Source organism: Trichogramma pretiosum, unplaced genomic scaffold (genome assembly GCF_000599845.2).
Source record: "Trichogramma pretiosum strain Unisexual culture from Peru unplaced genomic scaffold, Tpre_2.0 scaffold16, whole genome shotgun sequence".
NCBI lineage: Eukaryota > Metazoa > Arthropoda > Insecta > Hymenoptera > Trichogrammatidae > Trichogramma > Trichogramma pretiosum.
The window spans coordinates 1,622,623-1,647,622 of NW_019641647.1; the positions used below are offsets into that span (position 1 = coordinate 1,622,623).

The 25,000-nt window shown below is 40.3% G+C and overlaps 3 protein-coding genes across 6 annotated transcripts in view; 2 read left to right on the forward strand and 1 right to left on the reverse strand.

Annotated features, from left to right (window-relative positions):
• Window positions 1-25,000, forward strand: part of LOC106659325 (synapsin) — a 35,787-nt gene that overhangs the window by 6,121 nt on the left and 4,666 nt on the right. The window lies entirely within an intron of this gene.
• LOC106659326 (tissue inhibitor of metalloproteinase) lies at window positions 24-24,328 on the reverse strand. Of its 4 annotated transcripts, none has more exons than XM_014381809.2 (5): window positions 23,966-24,328; window positions 2,414-2,546; window positions 2,199-2,278; window positions 1,752-1,985; window positions 24-1,397 (listed from the first exon to the last, which is right to left on the reverse strand). In XM_014381809.2, the coding sequence occupies exons 2-5, from the start codon at window positions 2,544-2,546 to the stop codon at window positions 1,164-1,166; spliced, it is 681 nt and encodes a 226-aa protein (XP_014237295.1). In that variant the 5' UTR covers window positions 23,966-24,328; the 3' UTR covers window positions 24-1,163. The 4 variants fall into 4 exon arrangements, with proteins under 4 accessions (XP_014237295.1, XP_014237296.1, XP_014237294.1 ...); XM_014381810.1 differs by lacking the exon at window positions 23,966-24,328 and adding an exon at window positions 12,038-12,157; XM_014381808.2 differs by lacking the exon at window positions 23,966-24,328 and adding an exon at window positions 11,791-12,151.
• Window positions 13,137-15,350, forward strand: LOC106659324. The gene is made up of 2 exons (XM_014381806.2): window positions 13,137-14,629; window positions 14,739-15,350. The coding sequence occupies exons 1-2, from the start codon at window positions 13,339-13,341 to the stop codon at window positions 15,263-15,265; spliced, it is 1,818 nt and encodes a 605-aa protein (XP_014237292.1). The 5' UTR covers window positions 13,137-13,338; the 3' UTR covers window positions 15,266-15,350.

The following is a 25,000-nucleotide window of genomic DNA, read 5'->3' on the forward strand; positions in this document are numbered from 1 at the left end:
GATAAAGTTTGAATAAGCTATCGTTTGTTCCTTCCATTTTGGTAACTTAGATTACAAGTTTATTGCTCTAAAGAATTTTTTTCTACATCCAAACCTACGTAGATAGGTATAATCGAATTAATTTTAAGCTTACATAAACTATAAATCAATAATACTTGGATATAAGCGTGAAAAATAAACAATGCAAACACGTCGCTAAGCAATACACAGTTATTAAATTTTAACATTTTCGGATCATATGATAAATGAAATGTTCTTTTCATTTATTCGAAAACTTTTTTCATCTTTGTTTTATTTGACGTGAACCACCAGACGACACTGCTTTTTCGATTGGGTTTAACAAACAAAAAAACGATTTTCTCCTAAACCGATGAAATTTGATTCAATTTTGATGGCTCTCGATATTTAAAGTTATAAATGACGTCAATGATGTACATGGTTCATCTACACACATGCACGTAATTTATGGATATAGGTCGAGTTGGTGGAAATCATAAGCGAGCTTGCTATCCCCAACGCATTTTGCTTCATGCAATCTGTAGATTGAAATTATAAATAAACAATCATTTATGGAAGTTAACATTTTAATTTGATCGCGTTTTTTCATTTTGTTCATTCGTAAAATCAAAAAAGCAAGTAATGATGGCATACATTTTTTTTCAAATTACTATAGTTGGAGTGAGGCATCGTAAAATACGTTTTTGCTACCTTATATACACATTATTGGTTTAAAATTCAACAATTTTTCATCGAATAAAAAATATATGTACAATTTTTCGCTGAGATAATTAATAGGGCTACGTATACATAGTAATTTATGACCAGTCCCAAATAATAAAAGTTAAAAAGAAAAGCGATTTGTACATTTTTGAGCATTGAAACATATGTCAGTCGTTTTGCTCTAAAAGTTCGATGCAAATCATCTAATCGTCTGAATTCACATACGAAATATCGCTGTTACAGCTAACAGTAGCCATATACGCATAGATATATATATATATAATCATATAAATTATCATTATCAATAAAATTTAACAGCGAGCAAATAATAATGATAAATAAAAGAACCTAAGAGTAAAACACGCGTATCGAAGCGGTGTACGGTGGTGTCGATTTCGATATTGCGCCGAGAAATAAATGCGCTAGATCATCGCGATTATCTCTCACGGCATAAAGTCCCGCATCCGCTGATTATTCTTCAATCTTTCCTGATGATGCTCGTGAATGCACTGGTCGTAGGATCTCGATGGCATCCAGAAGCAGCGGCCCTGATTCATCACGCAGACGCCGTGCTGCTCCTGACAGTCCGTCGGGCCGGGATTCGCCTCCCAAGGGCATAATCGGCCCTTGGCGCGATGCAGCGCCTCACCTTTGCGCTCGAACGGCGTATAGCTCACCTGCAAAGTCCACATAGCGTCAAAGTTGCGCGTTATTTATAGTAGAAAGTTACGGCTCGATTAGCTCATGATATCCCGGCGAGAAGTTACGATTAGCCGCTCGTTTATACGCGCGCAAACTGAGCACAGAGTGGAAAAATCAAAGAGTATACGTATAAGAGAGTAGTACTAGTGGTAGCAGTAGTTTAGTATTAGTAGTTGTGCGCCACCGGAAACTCAGTCCATTACCTGAATCATTGAGTTATAAATAAATTGGACGTCATCCAAAGGGAAATTGTAGGAATTTTTCGATAGCTCGCTTCACACCTCTAAGGGCATTATAATGCAACGAAGAAATTGAATCAGCAGACTTACGTCACACATGCATCCCTTGGCGTAGAGACCCTTGAAGGCTCGCCTCTGCCGGCGGCTGACACCGGACCAGCGCTGGACGAGATTGCACAGGCCTATCCTCGGCTTGCCCTCGTAAACCCGGCCACTGACTATGTAAGTCTCGCCGACGTTCAAGTGGACGCCGCAGACCGAGTCCATGCTCGCCGTGTAGAGCCGACCTTCCAGCAGGCTCTGGCTGTGGCTCTCGTTCGACAGCTGTGAATCGGATTCAAAGGAAAAAAACCAAGTTTGAAAGCGTTGCCAGCTTATTTCGTCATTCGGCGACTTGTACGTCGCGCGACTTATTCGGCAGATATTTTTAGGAAAGGAGCTTGCGCGCCTGAACGAACTGCATCGATTCGGCTTGCGGCAGCTCTTATACAATGGCCTGCTCACTCGCCGCGTACGTAGGATTTAAATATAACTCACCTTGAACTTTCGGTTGATTTTTACTCTGTACGCGGTCTCGTGCTCCAATGGGATGCGCTCTTTCACCTTAACGACCAGAACTGAAAAACGATATTATATGCCTTTAGTGGAGTCGATACATGATAATTATTGGCGCATTGCATTTGGCTGGCACCCACTGCGTAGTTTATGTAAATTTGAATGCTCAGCCGTAGAAGGGAAAAAGTGATAATTACCGAAATCCGAAGTGCAAAAGTGAGTCTGAGGATGGGTGTAGGAGCACGAGCAGCCCTCGGCATCGTTGATCCTCGCGAGCACGACGAGGCATACCAGCAGCAGAGCGGGCAACAACGTCCTCAGCGACTTCATCTGCGATACGGCAAAAGAAATAGAATTATAAAAAACATTTTCTTCGGCGTTTGAAAGGTCTTGATTCATTCGACTGGCGCATCAATAACCGATCGATCGAGAATACATGAAAGCTTGCGAAATTTCTTAAAATATAATTTCGATCGGAAAATTCGAGTTCTTTGTGTAGCGTGCGTCAGTGGGGCATAATTGATATATCGTCGCTACATGCCGCCAATGCGTTGTAGAACAGACTCGATAATTCAATGTCGATAATTGCACCTTTATTTATTTATAATTACATAGCCATATTATAATAACGATACACGATGGTGGGGTGGAAAAATAAAATTCAAAGAGAGAATTATGAAGGCCTGCGATCGATCGAATTCCAATAAATGATGGACGAGCTCTGTGCAACGTCGCGCATACAACTTTTTCTATTTCTCCTCCAGACGCATTAAGTACATTGATATGCTATGGCTATGCCGTCTGACGGTATATTATCATTTCTTAACGTAATTGCGCTCGAGGCTTAAAGAATACACACAAGAAGCGCATAAAGCTGCTCTCGACCTAGATGACTTTGAGCTAGGCCAATGGTGATGCCCGATATTTAACTCGATTAAGCACCATCAGCCGGATTCTTCATAGACGCATTATATATGTCGGTTCTATGTGCGTCGCTGCCGCTCTTGTTATTCGCGATGACGGAAGAATACATAGAGTCGGTGTATGCATCCAAGTCTCGGTATATGGCAGAAAATATAAAGGCATTTAAGCGAGTCAATCTCGAGTTTCTCGCGTTTCAGCCAATGTGTATAAACGGATAAATTTAGACTGCATACACGCGGCAGGCGTAACATGCAGCGAGACAACGAGACGTGGTAAGCGTGCAAAGATTTGCGGCAAGCTTAATTGCGGTACACTTTCTCGATTGGAATTCGAGAAGCTCCGCGCCCAACGCTCCTTACAGCATTGACGCCAAAAGCTCTGCCTACATACCTACTGTGTCAATTTAAAAGGACACATACATACCCATTATGATAATGATTGTGATGCAGCGTTGTACAAACGGCCGACCGCTTTAATTGATTTATTAGCGGGGTAAACATATGCAAGGCAGCTTAATTGATATGCGCAAGGGTCATCGTATGTAAACATTTGAGTAGCCTATCGCAAAGGTATACGAGCTATAACCAGTTTATTTTACAGCGTCAATATTGCTTATAATCGAAAAACGAAAATCAAAAAACATCTTGAATACGCCTTGGTCCAAGTCGATTGTTTTTCATATAAGAGAAAATAAGTCGAATAAAGAGACTGAAGGAGATCGGTGCAAGTATATTACGAGTGCGATACATTTATGACGATTCTTCTGGATTTCCCAAAGGTCTGGCTAAGTATACTAGACCGCTCTTCACTCGGCTCGAAATGATAACGATCCCGACTGACACGTAGTGCATCAAGCTGTTGGCCAGTTGTCACGAGAAAACAAATCTCTCTGGTTCTCCCGGAGCACGAGCGCGAAAATCACCGCCAGTTATGAAGAAGGACGTCGAATTTTCTATTATTATTCCTGATACTGTGTGCGCTGACCTACATTTCAACGGTCGAGTATGTGTGTAAGAGCAAATCCACGCGGTCCTCGTGAATAATTTCGGGACAATTTAACAGTTAGCCACGCGCAAGGACGCCTGGATATCGTAAATATCAAACTTTCTTCAAGCTATTATGTACGCCCGAATCGCGCTACAATTATTTCGAGCACGTCTCGCGGTATAACAAATGAGACGAATTTTAATCGATCCATAATAAGACTGCGAGGCTAAGCGCGCAAAAGTTTATATTAGATCGCAATAGATTTGTGCTTTTTTCGCAGTGATTTAACTGTAGTACACCGAATGGAGCAGGGTACATGCGATATCGCGCAAAATGACAAAGAAAAACATACGCAACAGAGGTGAATTTCCACGAGATTTTATGAGTGAGGAATTTTGAAGTTTCTTCGTAGCTTCCAATGGGTGGGTGAGCTGTGGCGAGGCAGCGAGGCAGCAGCAGAGGGTAGAGCGCATTCGGCGCGCAGAGTAGCGCACGCGAAAATCAATAATAGCAGTAGAGAAGCTCGGAGCGCGGCTCTCGTGTATACACTCGCTCCACCCTTAAATATATACAGAATGGCTATATATATATGGGAGCAGTGGTGGCTGCGGTGCCATAGTACACAGTGTACAGTGCAGTAGGTGTCGAGCAATCGATTGGCTTTATCTCTCTCTCGTTCTCTTTCAGTGCTCGGCAAGCACAAATCGATGCTATGCACACGCATTTCTACACGCACGTTCACATAGCATGCTTGAATTTAGCGCTCAACGGGGGTGTACGGTTCTGGATTTGGAAAATTTCGATATTTGTCATATACTCCTTCTTTTCCGAAAGTTGTAAACAAAAATTTTTTTGGAAAAATCGAAATATCTTGACGTCAGTACCTGCTCAAAGAAAATTAATAAAAAAGAGTGCAAAATTTCAAAAGGATCGGTTAGATACTGTTTAAGTGACGTTTGTCATCGATTTTAACAATGTCATTACAAGAAATGAAAATTGTATGTCTTTGAACATGGATTTCTAGTAATGAAGTTTTACAAACCGGTAAGAAACGTCACTCAAAAAATATCCAACCGATTCTTTTGAAATTTTGCACATTTCTTTTTTAATCCTTTAAGCTGTACTGACGTCGAGAAATTTCGATATTTTCAAATAAAATGTTGCTTACAACAAATTTTTCGAAAAAAGGTTCTTGAGATCATGCACTTTTACACGTACTTTTTAGAAATAAGGTTTTTTGAAGAATATAGCTTGAAATTTGTGTCGATCCATGTCCATGGGCAGAAGATGAAATTAGATTCAGAGCAGATTTTGCGGAACCGAGCTAAAGGTGTGCTGGATGTCGCGCTTGGCCCGTTGAGATTTTCGAGGCAAGATAACTTTTAAGCGCATTTTCTTACGGTCAACCGCGGACTAAATCGAGGCGCAAGCACCGGAAGGAAAAAGAACGCATGGCACGCTCGACTCGAATAAATGATAATCGCTACGCAATCCGTCAACGGTATCTGGTATCCACTCGGCTGTCGACATCTTAATTTTGCTTCGCGCATATATCAGCTTTCGGCCGCGTCACATTTTTTCATTCGATCTTATTGAGTTGGCGCGCGTATGGAAGATAAAGAAAATGCATACACATATACTTAATCTACAGAGCGAACCCGCAAGCCGACAGCTGGAGCACGCGTACTCGAGTATATTACAGCGAAGCTGCACGAGCTCTCGGGCGCAATCGACCAACTGACAGCGAGTAATTATCGTACGGCAAATTAATTTACATCGATCGAAATAATATAAAAGCCCGAGAGCTGCATTATAGACGCGAGGCGTGTGCAGCTTTGGCCGATTGATTAACGCGTTATGCACTGCGTGCTGCAAAATGACGAACTACGCGAATTACGCCCTCAAAAGTACAGACCGCTCGTGCACAGCTTCCATTGCATTATTTTATAATATATACAGGCACACACACAAAGATGTTGGACCGTACGCGATATTATAATGCATAAAATATGTACACGATACGGAGGTAGGTAACGATTGCATTTCTTATCCACGTCACGATCGAGGCGGTCCGCTTGAAAGGCTCTGGCGAGCACGCAGTTTTTCTCTCTCTCTCGCCGCGATGCAAACACGCCCCGCTTGCGCACAGAGCCACAGCTTGCGGCTGTACATAACGCCGAGGGAAAATTGCACCAACACGCACACAATAGCGTGGCGGCAGAGAAAGGGGTATAGCGCACATACCGCACTCCACCGCGGCGAAAGCGTGGGAGGTAGTGCATATTACAAACCGGTACAATATACTTAATGAAGACCGTGCACGAATATACCCCGATACACACGTTTTATAATCATATTGTAATGCAATATTATAAACGCGTCCGGCCGTTCAGCCTCGAAAGTGCTGTACATATATATAAGTTATAAACTAGGCAGATGCATCGAATTGCTGAGTCGGGCGAGAATTTCATCAATCGATTTGTGCAGCTTAACGAATACGACGTGTATTTAAATACATGAGCAACAGAAAGAGAGATAGAGAGAGAGAACAAGAGAGCACGTGCAGCGCACATACGAGCCAATGTATGTGGCAGTGCAGCGAAAATAAGATTGGCAGGGTCTAGCTGCGCGCGATGATTAAAATTAAGCGCGCGCCTACGTATACAAGCGTGTTATTGCCCCGCAGCAGTAGTCGTGCTCGTGCATATGATTGAATGCTCGACTGTCAGTCAAAGTAACACAATGGATGCAGGCCCAAAAGGATGAGGCAAACGAGCCACTATATCGGATGCCTTGTAAATCCTTCCTATTTTACTACCAAGTTTTACTACTCGGCCAGAGCAGGTCGGACTTTTCAAAGACCTTAGGCAGGTATAGCTAGATATATACGTACGCGTACACGTCTGAAAGCTTTGTTCGTTCTGCAGCGGCAAAAGCAGTTGAGACTATCGCTCATGTAGCACCTATAGATCTCGCAGATGTTATAGAAAACGATAAATTTCAATTGGCACTCAACTCGCCCAGAATGAACTGCTTTTATAAGATAAGTTTACCTACTCAATATTCATTCACACTTTTAAAGAGACAGTTCTGCAAAAAATTAACTTGCACATTGTGAGATTGATTATAAAAGTGAACAAGTAATTTTAATTTGGACTTGAATTTTAGGCTTCAATTTGGAGCTTTATTACAAAACAACCTCAAATAAAATCAAATAAAGCTTTACGTTTTAATGGTGATTGATAGTACGCTTGAAATGACATGAAAAACTTTAAATTCTAAACATAAAAAGTATAATAGAATAAAATTTCTAGTGACGTAATTTACGAAAAATTATAAAACTTTGCCTCTAACGATTCATACTTTAAATTAAAATTTCATGTCATTTATTTTATCTATTTGCTTCGCAATCAATTTACTCTATCGAATTAACATTAGGTGGACAATGATGCATTTAGCAATTTCACTTTGGACACGTTTTAATTTATACAACGACTAAAACCCGTACCGGAAACGATCACCCGACTTTACGCGGACCCGTATGTACCCCTATAATAATAATGAGCTCGTCATAATGGCTTTGTTTTACTCTATTATTCAATATTCATACATAGATTTGCTCATGAACGTTGAATTTCATAGTTTTTAGTGTGTCCTTTTTGCCGTTCACTTTTGACACGTTATAATGAACCGTCTTTTATCCTGTTTAATTCAAAGGAACAATGCTGTTTACTCGAATAATAGTATAGTTACCATCATCAAGCAATCTATTGAATATTTTTCGTACGCGTATACAACATTCTTACTGTCAAAAAGTCGGTCACGTGAGGCACGCACCTACATTATACATGAATATTTAAAGCTCTTGCAAAGCTTTCTTTTTTTCACCGAGTGTATATGTGTGCGTATGCATGTAATACGTAAGATCGTCGAGTGCAACGTCGCATGTACATATTGACATAACAACGGAGATCGCGATGTGTGTGTGTGTTTGTGTATCATCTTAGAGAGGATTTCATAGCGCACACTGCAGATTGTGTATGTATTATATTATACATGAGCTGCTTGTGGATAAATGATGTATTGTCGAGTACGTAGACTTATCGAGAAGGTTTGAAACTGCGATATATGGCGTGCATATAACATTTGTATTTGTAATAGATTTTGAAAACTTCATAAATGACTGTCAAGATTGTCGCGATACATTTTTAATTGATGCGTCTCCTACTAGTACGACTTGATATGTTTAATTTTTGACTGCATGAAGCATAATTGTGCTGGATTTTCAAACGATTTTACTTGGAAACGCCGAGTCATGTAAAGCAATCAGGTCATCGTGTCACCAGATACGAAATGTTTCGACTATTAAAAGACTATACTATGTACGATTAATAGAACAGCTTTAAAATTCATTTTGCGAAACACTTTTTGCGGCTTAGAAATGCAACGAGGATATCATTTGTCACGTGCATTACGTTATGTATTGAATAAATGTATGACTCTATTCGCCGATCGGATCGCGATTTCTCACGAAGTTCCCCATTACGTCGTAAACGCTAATCGCTAAAATACGAGCGAATCGGATATCACCTAGCTTGGCTGCGTTGCCATTGTGGGTTTTTCTTAAAACATTTCATTTACGAGTTATTTTCATTTAAAAGTTCAAATGTGCGCTTTTCCAGCTCTCGGAACACCTGATGAAATCAACTACTCTCGCACGGAATTTGAGAGCACAAAGTGTGGCATAAAAGGAATGCACGTATGATAACGCATGGTCGGTTATCTGTGGTCGCATTGCACTAAGTACGGGAAAAGCAAAGGATGAAAAGAAAAAAAAATAATACTTTGCAACTGTTGCCGTGCGTGACGCGTGACAATTAACGCGGATAGTTGAACTTGTTGCGCGCAAACGAGAGTCGGGCCGAGTGAAAAAGAGTCTAATCGAAAATTCGTTTCACATTAAATCATAGATGTATAATTGTTCGTAGTAGCTTTAACTAATTCAACACAATCTTGCAACTTTTAATCCAGTTTGAGTCGGGTTGACGAATTTCACTCAATTTTCACGTAAAATTGTCGATTTGTGTTTTATATTCAGTGCTCTTATTACTGCTCAAGCTCTCTCAAAGTCACGCTAAAATTTTATGAAATCAAAGGATTTGCAATAAAACTAATATCGAGGACACAAAGAAAAAAAACATCCCATGTCTCATTTGTTCAATTAACCACGATTTTTTTTAAATTTTTATAACAAAACTGGTAATCTGTAATACTATACACACAATGATTAATAAATGATCAAATTCAATATGAAATCTAGATTTGCTCTCAAAAAATAGCAAATTTTAGTACCTAATCGGTTTTTATTTGTAATTTTCTAGCTCATTTCACATGGTTTAATATATTTGAATAGTTTAATTGATGTGATGAGTGATAATTAAATCATATTGAACAATAACACAATAAAAAAGATGATTTTGAAACTTTGGTGGTTTGACGAAAACGAAATTGACCAATGCATTCTAAATATTGAAAAGAAAAAAAATAGAGAGAAAGCAAACGCAAACAATAAACATAAGTCAAGGACGTCGGGTGAGAATATGCAGTGTACAGCTTAATATGCCTCACAAGTACTCATTTAAATAATTTTCAGAGTAACGCCTTTGCAACTATTGAGTAATTATGTCGAGTTTCTCCAAGGAAAATCTAGCTTTTCGCGTCGAGATATTGCAAAGGCCACGAAACTTTGAAATAATCTTTGGACATCGCGACGATAGATACAAAAAATATATTGCCAAGGTGGATTAATACGCGCGAGAGCTGGTACAAGGAGCAAAGCTGTAAATTTCACGTGTAGTGCGGCCTTGTTGCATTATTCTATGCACTACATTGGTGGCTGGCGTCGTGGTCAATCCAACTTATACGGCATACATATAGCATATAGAAGCGCGTTTGAGAGTTCACGTCACAACGAGCTATAAATAAAAAGCTTGTTTACGCGGTGTTCAAATAATGGAGCCAATTCCGCGAGCGCCGCGGCGCGCATATTTTGCGATATTCATCGAACTCGTCCGAGCGTCGTGTGTTTTGTCGCTCTAAGGAAAAACTTTTTCGTGTTTTCCCCGCACAAGCGAAGTACGCATGCACGAGAGCTATTCCGATGCTCGAACATGTGCGCAAGGAGGCATATTGCAAAAAGTCCAAGATTAAGCGGCGCGAAACTCCTCTCGAGTACAGTTTTACGATACGAGTGGAGGGAGAAAACCGCACACGGCGGATTACGCACTGCTGCAACTGCACTCGGTACACGACGCGAGATTAGCGCGCAGGCTAAATTGTAAAATGTCACCTACTCCCTCTCCGTGTCGCGTTTGGCTTGACGCAGCCAAAAAACCGGTGTGTCGAGTTGGAGCTTCTCGCTCGGCGCGTGCCTCGAGCGTCTCTCTTAATTTTAATATATGCTCGCGTACTAGGTATAAGCACTTTATTGCTCGTTTATATATTACACGACGGTACGGGTGCGAAACGCCAAGGGATTTATCTCGCGCCGGTGGTCGCGCTCTGGCTTCGCTGCCTCGCCTCTACGTGTCGGTGCACGCGACATAACGAGAGGATGATGGTAATGATGAGGCTTTATTGGCTTTGAACTATATAAATTATGACGTGCACACGACCCGCTAACTACATTACGTGTGGCTGGTCATCTGCACGACCGTTTCGCAGCAAACAACGTGTCGTCCTGTGCAGGTGTAAGTATGCGGGTTGACCTTTTGAGCTGCTGCCGCTGCTGTTGCTGCGGATATTTGCAAATCCACGAGATCTCGAGAAAACGAGCTTAATCCTTGATTACACTCGTTCGTGGCGTGTGTGCTTGTGTGTGTCTTTCTCTTAGAGCTTCGACGATATAATACGTTGAACCTCCAGCTTCTGTATTACTTATATATATATTATATATGCCTTTGCTGTGCAAAGTTTTAACGAGTCTTTACGCGCTATAAACTTCAAATCTCAAGGTAAACTCGAAAGTTTCGTAATGCAAAGCTCAACCCAAGCGCGCGCACGATTAAACAACGCACGGGGCACGTTTTTCGAACCCGCCCCGCACATACTTTTAACCGTTCTCAACCTGAATCGATAAATTTAAGCGACCTAAAGCTCGTACATTTTTCGAGGTCAAAGCCGTGCTTGCGAGCTTTCGTCGCACCGGAAGCGCTTGAAACTTTTATTTTCAACACTATTTTCGGAATGACCATTCGGCTATGTGGAGTTACTATCGATAAATCGAATTAAAAAATTTCGATCGTCTTCGCCTATGATGCATCGACTAGAAATCTCCGACCAATGCGCACCGTGTGCCAACGTAAACAATTTAGACAATAAAATGCAGCAATGATACTATACAATATGTAATATGAGACGCGAAAGTAGTCGAAGCAACGTAATTCTCGCGTAGTCATAAGTTTTCGCGTACGAGTAGCAAGCAGAAAAACACCGACAGACAGATACAAGAAGCACAGATTTGACTTTTAGTTTTTAAGCTGTTGTTTGAGCAGCAAAATTTGTGCGTAGTGTCGCGAGCCACGCTACAACTACACGCGTGATGAATGTCGTTGCAAGACCCACGTAAGAAGATTGAAAAGTAAAACAAACAAAAGCGACTAACTTTTTCTTCTGCTCGCTCTCGAGTGGGTAGAAAAATTCCTCAGAAATTCTTCGTTATACACAGAGTCACAAACTGTTTTTATCGGCTAGCAAAAATTCGGCGAAATTGCCAAAGCCGCGCCAAACGCCGTGATACAGCAGACACAAACTATTGCATACACACAACAACTGCGCGAAAGAGAGGCGAGATCTATCAGCGACTCAATGATTTGGCCTCTTCGAATACGAAGTGTCTTAGCTCGACTCACGCGTTCGGAACGAGACTGGCCCAGTTCTTGCGTGGACGACTCTCTCGCGCACTCAATATACACATTTTGCGGGAGCAGCACGCGCAGAAACCGGCGACGACGGCGGCAGCAGCAGCAGCAGTGCAGTATACTCACTGCGCTGAGCTCATGATGCTATTCGCGCTCACGATCGTGTATTGTACTGCCTGTACGTGTGTAGCTGTACCGCATATGTGTGTGTCAACTGAACGCATCGGCGAGAATGCGTCAAACGATCCGAATCAGGCGCACGATCGCCTTTGGAAAGTAGCTTACGATGTGTGCGACAGTACTTACTTGGGCACGAGCACCTACGTACCCGCCAGGTCGTCATAGCTCATAATTCTCTCACATATTCAAACGGTCGACTTGTTTACGGAAGATTTCCACTGTCATTTGCTGCGTATATATTCCTAACTTGCACATAGATGCCCTCTTAAGTACCTATGCGACTTTCGAGAGAGATTTTAAGTAGCTTATATGCACATCTCATGATTTAAAATCGAGCTCTGTTGCTTATTTGCAAAGCTTAAATTGTTTACGAGACAGAGAGAAAATACAGATGCGCTATACTGACGTTGCATTTAGCTGATTATTATGCGAATTACCCCAGGAGCGCGAAGTGAACACTCTGCACGCACACATTATATGTACCTGCGTCACTATAATTGTAATTAACCTAATGAAAATTCATCAGGTATATATGAGAGAGTTGCAGACATACACGTTCAATTCGCACGGTATAAATTGTCTTTTACTCTCTCATATTACTATAGCTATACATGTTGTTTGTGCATGTACAAATCAGCATGACACGATACCAGATGATTGCGATTGAAGATTTTTGAAACTGTTTACAAGACGAGTTTCTTGCTTTATTTGTATGGTACGATTTTCATCCTCGCACAGGAAATTCCTGAAAATTTCATTCAGAAGTACTTGAATAATTTATGATCTGCACCATGGATTGTTGATTATTCATGTTATATTCGACTGTAATGCCAACAAACCTTATAAACCGCAATGTTTGTATCATTGATACGACTCTGTTTGGTCATTGGTGGAATAAACTTTTCTGTAGAGTTAGGGAGAATTTTTTATTTGACAATCATTGACGATAGGGGGCAGCAATGCACGTCAATGAACTGTAAAGTGTAAACGGTCTGTCTCTCACTACGAGTATCTGTATCCACGGGACTCCCTGTTCTTATTCAACGGCTTTTTGCAGTTTTCAGTGAAGAGTGAAGTTTAAGGTAAAAAAAGCATACATATTGAGGTACAAAATGAGTTTAAACTATACCAGCATATGGAAAAACGCTATAATACCGAAAGGTATGACGAGAGGACGCTTGCTTTACGAGGAACTCAGTCGAACGTTGGACGACGGAGAGGATTTTACTGATTTTGCCACATCAACCTTGAAGAAAATTTTGAGCCATTTCACTAACTTGGATAAAAATGAAATTTTAATGTACGCAGTTAAATACGAACGAATGGTTATAGTTGATTGCTTTGCCAAAGCTGAAACCAAAATTAGTAATCTTCCCCAGTTTACCAAAACGGCTATTCATGAAATTGACCGTAAAGATAATTATTACTTGTTATGTAATATTTACGATGACGTCAATTACATCGATGAAAATGGTTATTCACATTTTCACGCGGCTTGCAAGTTTGGGAACGATGGAGCTGTGCAGAGGTTCATCGATCAAGGCACTCATATAAATATTACCTGTTCGATAAGTAATGTTTTTGATCATACACCTCTGGATCTGGCAGTTTTTTATGAACATGTACAAGTAGTTCGATTACTACTGGAAGCAGGTGCTCGTGTAGATGATTGCGATATGTTTGGAATGACACCCTTAAACCGTACCTGCCTGAACATAGGGGCCAATGTATTTTGTGATTTGGAAATTATTCGAACTCTTGTAGATTTCAAATCTGATATTAATCTGAAAGATAATATAGGTAACAGTTCAATAGTCAATTTATTTTCTGGTGATATCATAAGTCCTTACCATAAGGAAGTATTGCAAATACTTCTAAAAAATGATGTACATGTTGCGGATGTTGACAAAGTTGCTCAGAGAATATTGTCCCTAGCTGATCCTAACGAATTTTATAAGATGCAACATTATTTTAAATTCTGCGAACGAAATCGGAATACAACTATTATCGAGATGATACAAATACTACTTGAACGAGGTGTCGATATAAACGCCAAAGGACCAAATAATGATTCACTATTAGATCTCGCTATATTTCACAATAATTACGATTTGGTCAAATTTTTTTTGGAACGTGGCGCTAATATGGATGGCGTAAAAATTGAAGCTCAGCTACTATATAGTTTAAGTCGGATTCCTAAAAATTTGGAAATGATACGAAATGTTTTGAATATAATTGATCTCTTGGAAGAGAACAGAAGAGGATTTCAAATGAACAACAATTTACATCTGACCTTAGGTGTGATCAAATTTTTCATTCAGCCCAATCCAAGTGCAGATTTTATTTTTGATACTGATGATGATAGCGATGATTCTGATGATGGGATCAGCACAACTGAATTAGGTAACGAAATTGAATTATATCAAACCTGAAATGTAGTTTTTTATGTACTATAAATTTCCTGTGTGATAACAAAAAATATGCATTTGTAATATAATTCCTTTTTCATCAGGTCCTCTCACAGCAGGATTTGTACAATTTCTTAATAACCCGGGTTTTGATCGTAATTTTGGAACTTGGATAGCTATTATAGAAGAAGGGAAAATGTTCATGGATATGAAAAAACTTGATCATCTTCAAAAGTGGAAACAAAATGCTTTACTGTCTAAGACTAAAATTAATAAGCGCACAAAGATTTCTAAATATATTAATAAAGCTAAAAGTACAAAGATGAGCAATGGGCATTCTCTTTTAGAGCTTTGTACTTCTAGTCCTAAACAAACTTATTCACTGCTACGGAATTCGGAATATGAATCTATAGTGAATTCTGAAGATTTTATGGAAAAATTTGGTCCCGTAGGAGGAGTTGTTAGAGCATACATTACTGAAAGTATTGTCAAAAGATATTTGGCACGTAAGGGTCAGGAGTTCTTGCGTTTATTGATTCAATTTAATTTACCAGATCTTTGTTGTGAGAATATTATTAAATATTTAGACGACGATGAACTATTTTTGATGTGTCAATCAGTTGTATTTTAAAAGTATGAGTTGTATCAGGTATATTTAATTTAAAAAGCAATTTCACTGTGTTAATGTTATGAACAATTTACCAATATTGAGATTGCATTAGCTATTTATTAAACTATTAATGAAACTGTTAATAAGATATAAGATTCAAAATAAAAAAATTATGTCTTAAATTATGTACTAATTGATTATTCAAATTATTTCTAGTTTTAAAATGATATATGTGTCACAGTGTGTATTTTGTTCAGATAAGGGTTTACAAGTACCTTGGTAAAATCATAGATTAAATATATTTGAATTCTCTATAAAAAGGATGATGGGCAGTTAGGCACTCAGTGAATTTTCTATTGTACCCACATGACAATTGTCTATAATGCCAAACATATGCATATGCACAGCATATCAAAGACAAGTTTCATCATCTTTGATAATGGCAGTGGATATATCGAGATGCGAAATCAAATTATACATTCATTGGACTTTTTTCAAGTCTACTGAAAAGTAGAAAAAAATGCAAAGATGAATCGATGGGGCATGAAGTTCAAAGGACATTTACACAATGGTACATAGAAACATTAAAAAGTTGGAAAAGGCTACATTATCGATACACCAGTAAATGTTCGTTTTTACACGTGCTTGACTGAGCGATAAGAAGAATCAAATCGATATTGCAATTGAATTAAGAATTAATGACGTAGCTCGATTATACGCAGACATCGAGCCGCGATCCTACCGACCGCATGTCTACAAATGAAAAACGCCAATCGACCGGCACTGAAACCTACTCTTGTTTCAATGACACGGAGCACTGCGCATTTGAAGTGTATGATATGTTAGTGTGTGCGCCTTGATGCCACGGAGGAAAATATACACAATTAGCGCGTGGTTTTTTCAATTGTCCCTAGGCATGGCGAGGTGAAAATTCAGCTTCGCTACTAACTTCGATCACTCGGTAATTCATCGCCGCTTGAATTATGTCATTATACCGTGATTTGTGTGCACGACTATCGGCATACCGTTTACAGAAAATTATCGATCGATACGCGCACGTCTGTTTATGTTTTACATGAGATCATATTATACACATACGTATAGCACGTTATGAGCATGTGGCATAGGCGCGATTAACGTTGATTTGTCATCGATTTGGATTTACAACCTACTGTAGTGCGTTTACAACGGTCTATTATGATTTATGGATATTTTTGCCCGCTCAATAATTCAACTGCACTTGTGTAGTCGCTGCAGTTCCATTTAACGTTTAATTCGCGAGCACAATCGATCTTACACAATCCTACTGTAATTCGTTCTCCGTTCTTACTGATAATTGTTCTCTTTTGGTGAAAAAATCGTTTATATTCATGGAAATAAAAAAGCTCGTACATTGATCGAAGTATGAAAAATGATATTGGCCACAGATTTTTGAAGCCGCTCGTGTTGACATTACTAAACGTGGATTATCATAGAAAATTTACCAAGCGTTCAAGTTTATCGGTACTTATTTATAGCGCCAATAAATACCCTCCGTGTTATGCGTTAAAAATCTAAGCTGCATTCAAGCCATTCCATTCTCTTTTTATTTCGAAACTCGATCGCGCACTTCTTTGTAAATGAGATTCGCGCGTCAGTGTTTCATGTGAAATCTCGAAAAATCAATACCTTCGTGGTATAACGCTGTAGGTACTTTCGTATAAAGTAGGTGTGGGGAAGGAAGAAAAAATGTTCGCACGCGCAACAAATACACTAAAGCCGAACGCGAGAGAATAATAAAATCATCTCACATCGCTCGAGTGTCAAACACCAAACTAATCTCGCGATGCCGTGTTTCTATTGAGGCGATTTTTCTGCTTTTCATGTATCTATTTGGTCATTGAGTCGCCTACATATTTATATTGTCTTTTATGTTCGTTACACACAAAATTCTCCAACCTCTTCACATTATTTATTTCAAAAATAACGAAAAAAAAATAGAGTGAATTCAATTTTACTGGCTACGGGCAATTCAAAGCCTTGACACGGTTTGAAAAATGATGCGCGTTTTCGTTTCTTATATATAAAAATACGATTTTTCTGCATGAAACTCGTTGTTGCTTGTCGACCAATTCAATGTGGTTTCTTTCGCCGTTTTATGCCCGGACACGCTTACAATGTTTAGCAATTTAGCGAACAACAATCGAAAAAACGCAGTACCTTCTACGATCAACTTGAGTCTGTTTTCGTTCATGGCTGAGGAAAAGCAAATAATATATCTTTTGAACGTACATACATATAAGAAATCGTAATGGAGCGAGATGAAATCATCGTTGGCCCGTGAGCTTGTGCTCGTTACGATTTCAGTCAACAATTTTGATTGAAAAAGCCAAAGGCCAAATAAACGTTGTTTATAATAAGCACGAGCCGATGGATTTATATGGAGGAGAGCGATTAAGCGCATTGATGTGGATGCAAGGTGAATTTCTCGGAAATTATATAGGCTATACGCGAATACGCGCGGGGGTGTGTGGGTGTATTAATGCGCGACGATCGCCAAAGGTAATATTTACCCTGCGACATACGCGCGCGCAGTGTGCGTCATCGCACGGGTATCGGGTTCAAGTATTGACCTCAAATCGAAAACGAATCGTTGCCGTTTATTTTTACTCTGCACTTTAATTGTTGAATTTTTCTTAAAAGGAAAGAACTCGAGGGGAGCTTCAATTTTGCAGTCGCAGATGAAGAGATTTTTCCTTTGCTTTTTTTCTCATAAAATCATAAAATGGGTGAACGAACTGATAAAACTAAAAGTTGTATTTTTATCCCCGAGCGAGCGTAACCGATGATTCACTTTTGCTCATGTATAAGCGTTTTAATAATACGTTGAAAATGAATTCTGTGCGATATACGCGAATTCACTTTCACTGCTTAGCGACGCGTGCGTTGCATTAGTCGTCGTGATCGTCGGGAGCATATTTAAATTCGGAGAAATCTCGCGTTGCTGCTGGATGGCGTCCGCGTGCGATTTGCCAAAAAGCTGCTAACGAAGCGAATAATTGCTTAAAAATAAAAGCTTTTGACGCGACGAGTGCCTCGCGCGTTATTATTATATATTAATATATATTGTATATTAGAGCTTGACGCTGAGCAAAAAAGAGAAATACAAGGCACAGAGAGAAAAGGCAAACGTTTGTATTAGCGCTGATTTAATCCAAGTTTTCAAGTTGCTGCAACTATAAAATATTGAGTTTACAAGCGCCGCACTCGTATTGTTAACAACCTGGATTCGGAATTAATGTCATTTTCTCATCCAAGGTAGCTGTCAAACTTACGTCCGTATGCAGGATGTATCGTTCTGTTTTGGAACTCTAACTACGGTGCGAGTTTTGCCGCAGATGCATTTGTCTGTGTCCGGACAAAAGAAGCCATCGCACAGCGGCAAAAGTAATTTTTTCAGCTGTTGCAATTGTGTTATTTTTCGTTAATCGTAACATTTCCAAGATGATATCACAATATCATCGATCGAATCCTATTTCCTCGGTGAGTCACTTTCCTGCTCGGGTGCGCGACGATGTTTATAAAGGAAAAATAATAAGACATCGCCGGCGCACATGCAGCGATCGGAAGATTTGACCCGAGCATACAATATACAACGTCGCGCGTTGCATAAACCGCCAGATTTCCATTGTGTGCAGATGCTGAAGGAAAAGAAAGTGTAGTTGTGGCTGCTTCTCGTTTGCGTACAATTGTAGTGCCGCTGTCCTTCCTGTGCACGTTTTTCAAGTATACGCTAGGCGTCTACTACCTGCGCCCGTGTAACAGTGACTACGATCTCAAGATCTTAGGCACTCGCTATATGAGCAATTCTCTAAATGAAACGCATTTTTGGAGGTAGAATCGCGGCAAATATTTTTTTCAACCTACGCGGATACGGACCCCCAGGAAATGTTTTTGGGGGTCCTAGGAACATGTAACCACGTAGGAACCATTGAAATTTCAATAGTGCTTACTTTTATAGCTACTTTTGTGATTTAGAGGACGATAAAGCATGTTTTCTCGTAAATACGGCTAATTACTCAATTTCTAAGTCGCTGAAAAAGTATCAAGACTCATCTAAAAAAAATATCTGGCTACTGTGTTTGACAGAAAATTTTCTCAGCTTTCCAATGGTGGTATCAGATTTTCCGACAAGTCGCATATTCATCGAGAAAATCGCCATCAAACGTGCCAAGCTAAGTATCTCGAAAAACTAGGTACGGAAAAAGTGATCTTTGAGGTTTATTTTCGATTTTTCCTCGTGAAAATGAGATTTATCGAAAAATCTGACTACACCATGAGAAAGCTGAGGAAATTTCCTATCGAAAGCATATCTTCATTTATTTTTTCAGTGGAATTACAATGTTTTACATGAAAATTTCTTTTACGTTGTTCGTTGTTTTCTGTTTCCGAGCTGATTCAGCGCGGTCGCGAGGTATTCGGCTCGCTACAATCAAAACTAGCTCGTGATTCCACTGACAAAATAAATGAAGATATGCTTTCGATAGGAAATTTCCTCAGCTTTCTCATGGTGTAGTCAGATTTTTCGATAAATTTCATTTTCACGAGGAAAAATCGAAAATAAACCTCAAAGATCACTTTTTCCGTACCTAGTTTTTCGAGATATTTAGCTTGGCCCGTTTGATGGCCATTTTCTCGGTAAATGTGTGACTTATCGGAAAATTTGATACCACCATTGGAAAGCTGAGAAAATTTTCTGTCAAACACAGTAGCCAGATATTTTTTTTAGATGAGTCTTGATACTTTTTCAGCGACTTAGAAATTGAGTAATTAGCCGTATTTACGAGAAAACATGCTTTATCGTCCTCTAAATCACAAAAGTAGCTATAAAAGTAAGCACTATTGAAATTTCAATGGTTCCTACGTGGTTACATGTTCCTAGGACCTCCAAAAACATTTCCCGGGGGTTCGTATCCGCGTAGGTTGAAAAAAATATTTGCCGCGATTCTACCTCCAAAAATGCGTTTCATTTAGAGAATTGCTCATATACGTAGTGAGTGTGAAACGCGTCTCTAGGCGTTATGTCTTCGGTTGGCCGGCGAGGAATTATATGACATTTGCGCCGATGCAGAGTATACTATAATAGGTCGAGAGATCTGCTGCCACGCGTACCGCGAGAGCTGCATTTTGGAATAATCTCAATTGCACGAGAGAGCTGCAGAGCCCTCGTGATAAATAGCGCGAGGCTGTTGGAAAATTCGAGACACTGCAGCGCGCTCTATAAATACTGTATATAGAGGCAGGCGTAGCGCGCAAAGGATTATACGTTTATTGCGAAAACACGAGTGAGTTTAAATTTATATATTACGCGCGCCTTCGTATACGTCAGTATTTTGCTTTCCAACGAAATCCAGACTTTTTTTTGATTTTTCGTGCGCAAGGGGGACTGCGACACGGATATTAAATATATAACACCTCGAAGCCTGTTATTTTCAGGATAAGAGCCAACTTGTTATTGTTTTCGTCAAAAGTGTTGTTTATGTATACAGCTATACTTTTTCATCTCGATAAGATTAAAAAAAATTTACGCCTTTGAGTTTTTTTTTGGCATGAAATCCGACGCACAGATGCAGTTACGAGCGAGTGTGCTTAAGTGGATTGTCAAAAGTTGCGCTGCACAGATTTTAGAATTTTTTAAACGATGGATCCTCGCACCGCAGCACAGTCAATCGACGAGTTAACGTGTACTCCGACGGAAAGTTTCGCAAGCTCCTCTGTGTGGGACGTAACGCGCGTACTTCCGCACTTTCCTCCATCTTTATTTTTTATTTGACCCTATATGTCGCCGTACAATAAATATACACGCATACGATCGCCGTAACGATCATCAAGTTCGCCACATCAAAGCTTTACACAGCGGCCGGCGACGTACTCTATGCTGGGAGTTGCGATACATGTACGCGGATGCAGATGTTCAATGGCATTTCCTCGCCTTCCCGCTTTTTACTCTCGACTCGTGACCGTCGAGGCAGAAGGCCGCACTCGTATCGCGATTTGTACACAGACACGAGCTCTTGATCGTCGCGCGTTCCAGCACATCACTCGGACTTATCGGCAATTATACACTCGTGTTTGTGTACGCGCATCGAGACTCTCGTTACATGAATGAAGAAGTGTTGAATGGCGCCTGCGATTCGAAACCGAAGCTCGCGCGTACCAAAGCTCCAATTATGCAAATTTCGCATGTAGCTGCGGGTATTTTTGCGAAGGAAAAAAACGACCCACGAGCCGTCGTTGATTGTCTTTCGGTTGCGAGACCGCTGACGCCACCCATGCAGCGAGCGAGCCCGACTGTTTGTCGCGCGTCCGATAGCCGTCCTTTTTTCCTTCTTCTTTTTCTGTCGTCTCGGGAGAAATCGCGCTAGCAAGGATACGAGGCCCGAGCGAGCGAGAGAAAATATGTGCGTCGCGTCGGGTCTCGGCCAAGGAGTTTATAACGCCGAGTCGAGCGCTAAAGCTCGTAAAATTCATCGTGTAGTAGCTCGTTGGTGCCAATCTGCCAATATATGTATTACGAGAAAAAGAGATGGAGAGCTCGAAGCACATCGGAGTCGAGTTCGAGAGCCGCGGCGTGTAAATATACCTATAAACAAGTATATATCATTTCGGAATGCAGCCAAACCAGACGATTATATTGAAACGATAGCAATGCGTGTGCGTAATATAGACACGCACCGATACATGAGCTCGCGCCGCGAGCCTCGGCCGCCACTTTCATAGTACCTATATAATATATAATATTGTACGACTGACTGAAGGATTGAGACGTTTTGCGAATAAAATTATTTACGCGCAAATACGCGCCGCCAAAAAAGTACCGGCTACATCACGAGTTTCCGCGAACTAAAAGAGCAAAGAGCAGTCGCCTGTTATTATTTCGCGCGCCTGTGCAAAGTTACGATCGGATTCCCATTAGCAGCAGATTTTTAGGAGCAGTGCGTACACTCGAGCCAAATTGCGCGCGGGTACGCGATAAATCGCGCCAACTAGCCGAGCTGCCGCAGAGATGAATTCATAATTAACGACGGCACATGTGTGTTGTGTTTCGCGTTCTCTTTGAGGATAGCAGTACCTCTTGAAACTCGCGCACGTGCGACACGGCCACGCATAAAGTCTCTGCGCGTCTCTGTGTACTCGAAATTAATCAACGAAAAACACGTGCTTAATCGCTCGTAATGAAACTATTTTGTCGGAACACGGCTGGATTCTTACCGATTGTGCTTGCCTGTATACACTTATACACACACATAACATCGGACTCTAAATCGAACGTGTGTTGCAATTAATCATCTTCGTCTAGCGAAAAAAGAATTATACGTGAATATACCTCGGCAAATAAATCAAAATTGATGTAGGTTCGCGGTAGGTCTCTCTGATCGGCAGCTTTCTTAATTCTTTGCAATGTTTTTTTTTCCTTTTTTTGAAGTCTTCCGCGCTTACTCGAGTTGGACTTGTGTGGCTTTTTCGAAACTACATAATCTATAATCGCTGTACTATGACTTGCTTAAGAACTTGCTTCTGGTAAACACAATTATCGTTTCAAATACTCGATCTATTTCGCCATCTATTTAGAATGAGCTTTTCTCTTTCATGATTGATTTGGTAAAACTACTGCAAAATGATCTATAATACATATCGATGGTTTAACATTACAGTCTATACAATACGTCAAAAAAAAATTTCGTTTATATTCAATCATAAGCTAATATTATGGCGCGTCGTTCAAAATAGCGCATGATCCAATAAGCACAAAGCAAATGGCGCAATCAATTTGGTAAAAGATTGGCAAATAGTTTTGATAATTTTTTTTATAGGTCGCCAGCCCATTAGTGATGCCATCAATCGCTGCAACGTGCTCTATTCTTATACAGCTTCTCTAAACAACGCGAGATCGTAAAATACGCCGGGAGACAAAATAACGATGAAAACTGAAAATCTATATTCATTTTAATGACATGGCAGCAGCACCTAGACGAAAGCTTAAAGGCAAAATAAATATTCGAGTGTATGCAGCTCAGACTCGGGTCGTATAGGTGTGCAAAATGCATCTGGCGTGAGCTGCATATAGCCGCGCACGTACAATAATAATGCGAAAACGTAAATCGATTAAATGCACGTAGCCGCGTGTATTTTGATTAATATACAGTACACATAAAGTCGCGCGCGAACTTACGGTACAACGTTTATATATACGATGTTGATTTATGCGAAAATCAAATTCTAGATTGATCACGCCGATGTGTAGCTGCACATGAGCGCATATATGTGTGTGTGCATTGCAGTGGCGCCGTTGCAAACGTGCGTGTGAGGCAATGAAAAGGTCGGAAAAAAATTTAGTTGCATACTTTTCTCTGCAACGAGTTTTTAAAAATTAATAGCTGATTTGGCGTGCGAGATTCGAGCACTGTGGATGCACAGTCACGAGAACATGGGTATATTAAACATATTTTGATTTGATGTCAAGGTGCCTCGTAATCTAATATTTATTATTTTCATCGCCCGTGATCGATATAATTTTAATTTCATCATACTTTAGCGTAATTTTCTGTGAGCTCAGTAATAGCGTAACTGCAAGAACGAGCATGAAACATTTATCAAGTTATATTCTCGAGTACGTTATGAGTAGATGTGGGAATATAAAAGGGCAAAGGGGCTTTGAAAGTAAATGGTAAATTTACTAACTCTCGATGCGGTCGTTAATCAGCCACAATTCGTTAGGTGCAAAATATCTTGAACGAAGAACTGCTTTTCTCCCTTATGTGAATTCAAAAATATACCAAAGCACAATACAAATACGAAGCACACAATTTTTTGGTCAATCTCGAGATATTACATTGAAAAGAACAAAATAAACGAAAATGAAAATGCGTCGAGCACAGTGAACAACACTTTGACAATAAACTTTTCTATGGACTCGGATCAATCGGCATATAACAAATTTGCGCGCGTATTTTATTTGGCTCTCGAACTCGTGCAAGAGAAAGAGCGAGAGAGAGAGAGAGAGAGAGAGAAAAGTGGCCGCATGCAAAGCAGCACGACACAACACTACTAGCCGGGCACAAACTTCTACCTTCTCGACGTTATGTAGTTCTTCTCATCGCGCTGACTCTCTCTCACTCTTTTGCTCGCGTGTGTATATGTATGTGCGAGTGTATTTGGACCCAGGTTTCTTTTTTCCCCACCGCGGCTTCTCGGTTCTCTCTCTCTCTCTCTCTCTTTCTCTCTTGCTTATACATGCACTGCGCGAACATATACATATATATAGCTATAGTATATTGAATATTATGTGCGCACATGTATGTATGCTACATATATACACAGCAACTATTTTCTCGTCCCTTCTTTCTCTATCTCGTTTCGATTCCCATCGAGTCTCTGTGTATGCATGCATACACACACGCATTCCGTCGTCCCTTTCTCTTCTCTCTTTCTCTCTATGTAACTTCTCTCTATGTACGTCTCGCGGATGCTCGCGCGCCAGTGTGAGTGTGTACGTGCGCCTGTGAGAGAGTCTGCATACGCTATTAAGGCCCTTTACTCCGTCGAGTCTCACGTACATATGTAGGGCATGCCGCATCCTCGTCGTCTATGTAGGTGTATGTAGGTGTGCGCGTCGAGCGCTCCGATCTTCCTTCTTTCTCGACTCTTCTCGCGCGTCTCAAAGCAGCTATCTCGTTCTTTATCAAACGCGCGAACCCGATTATACATTACATCGTG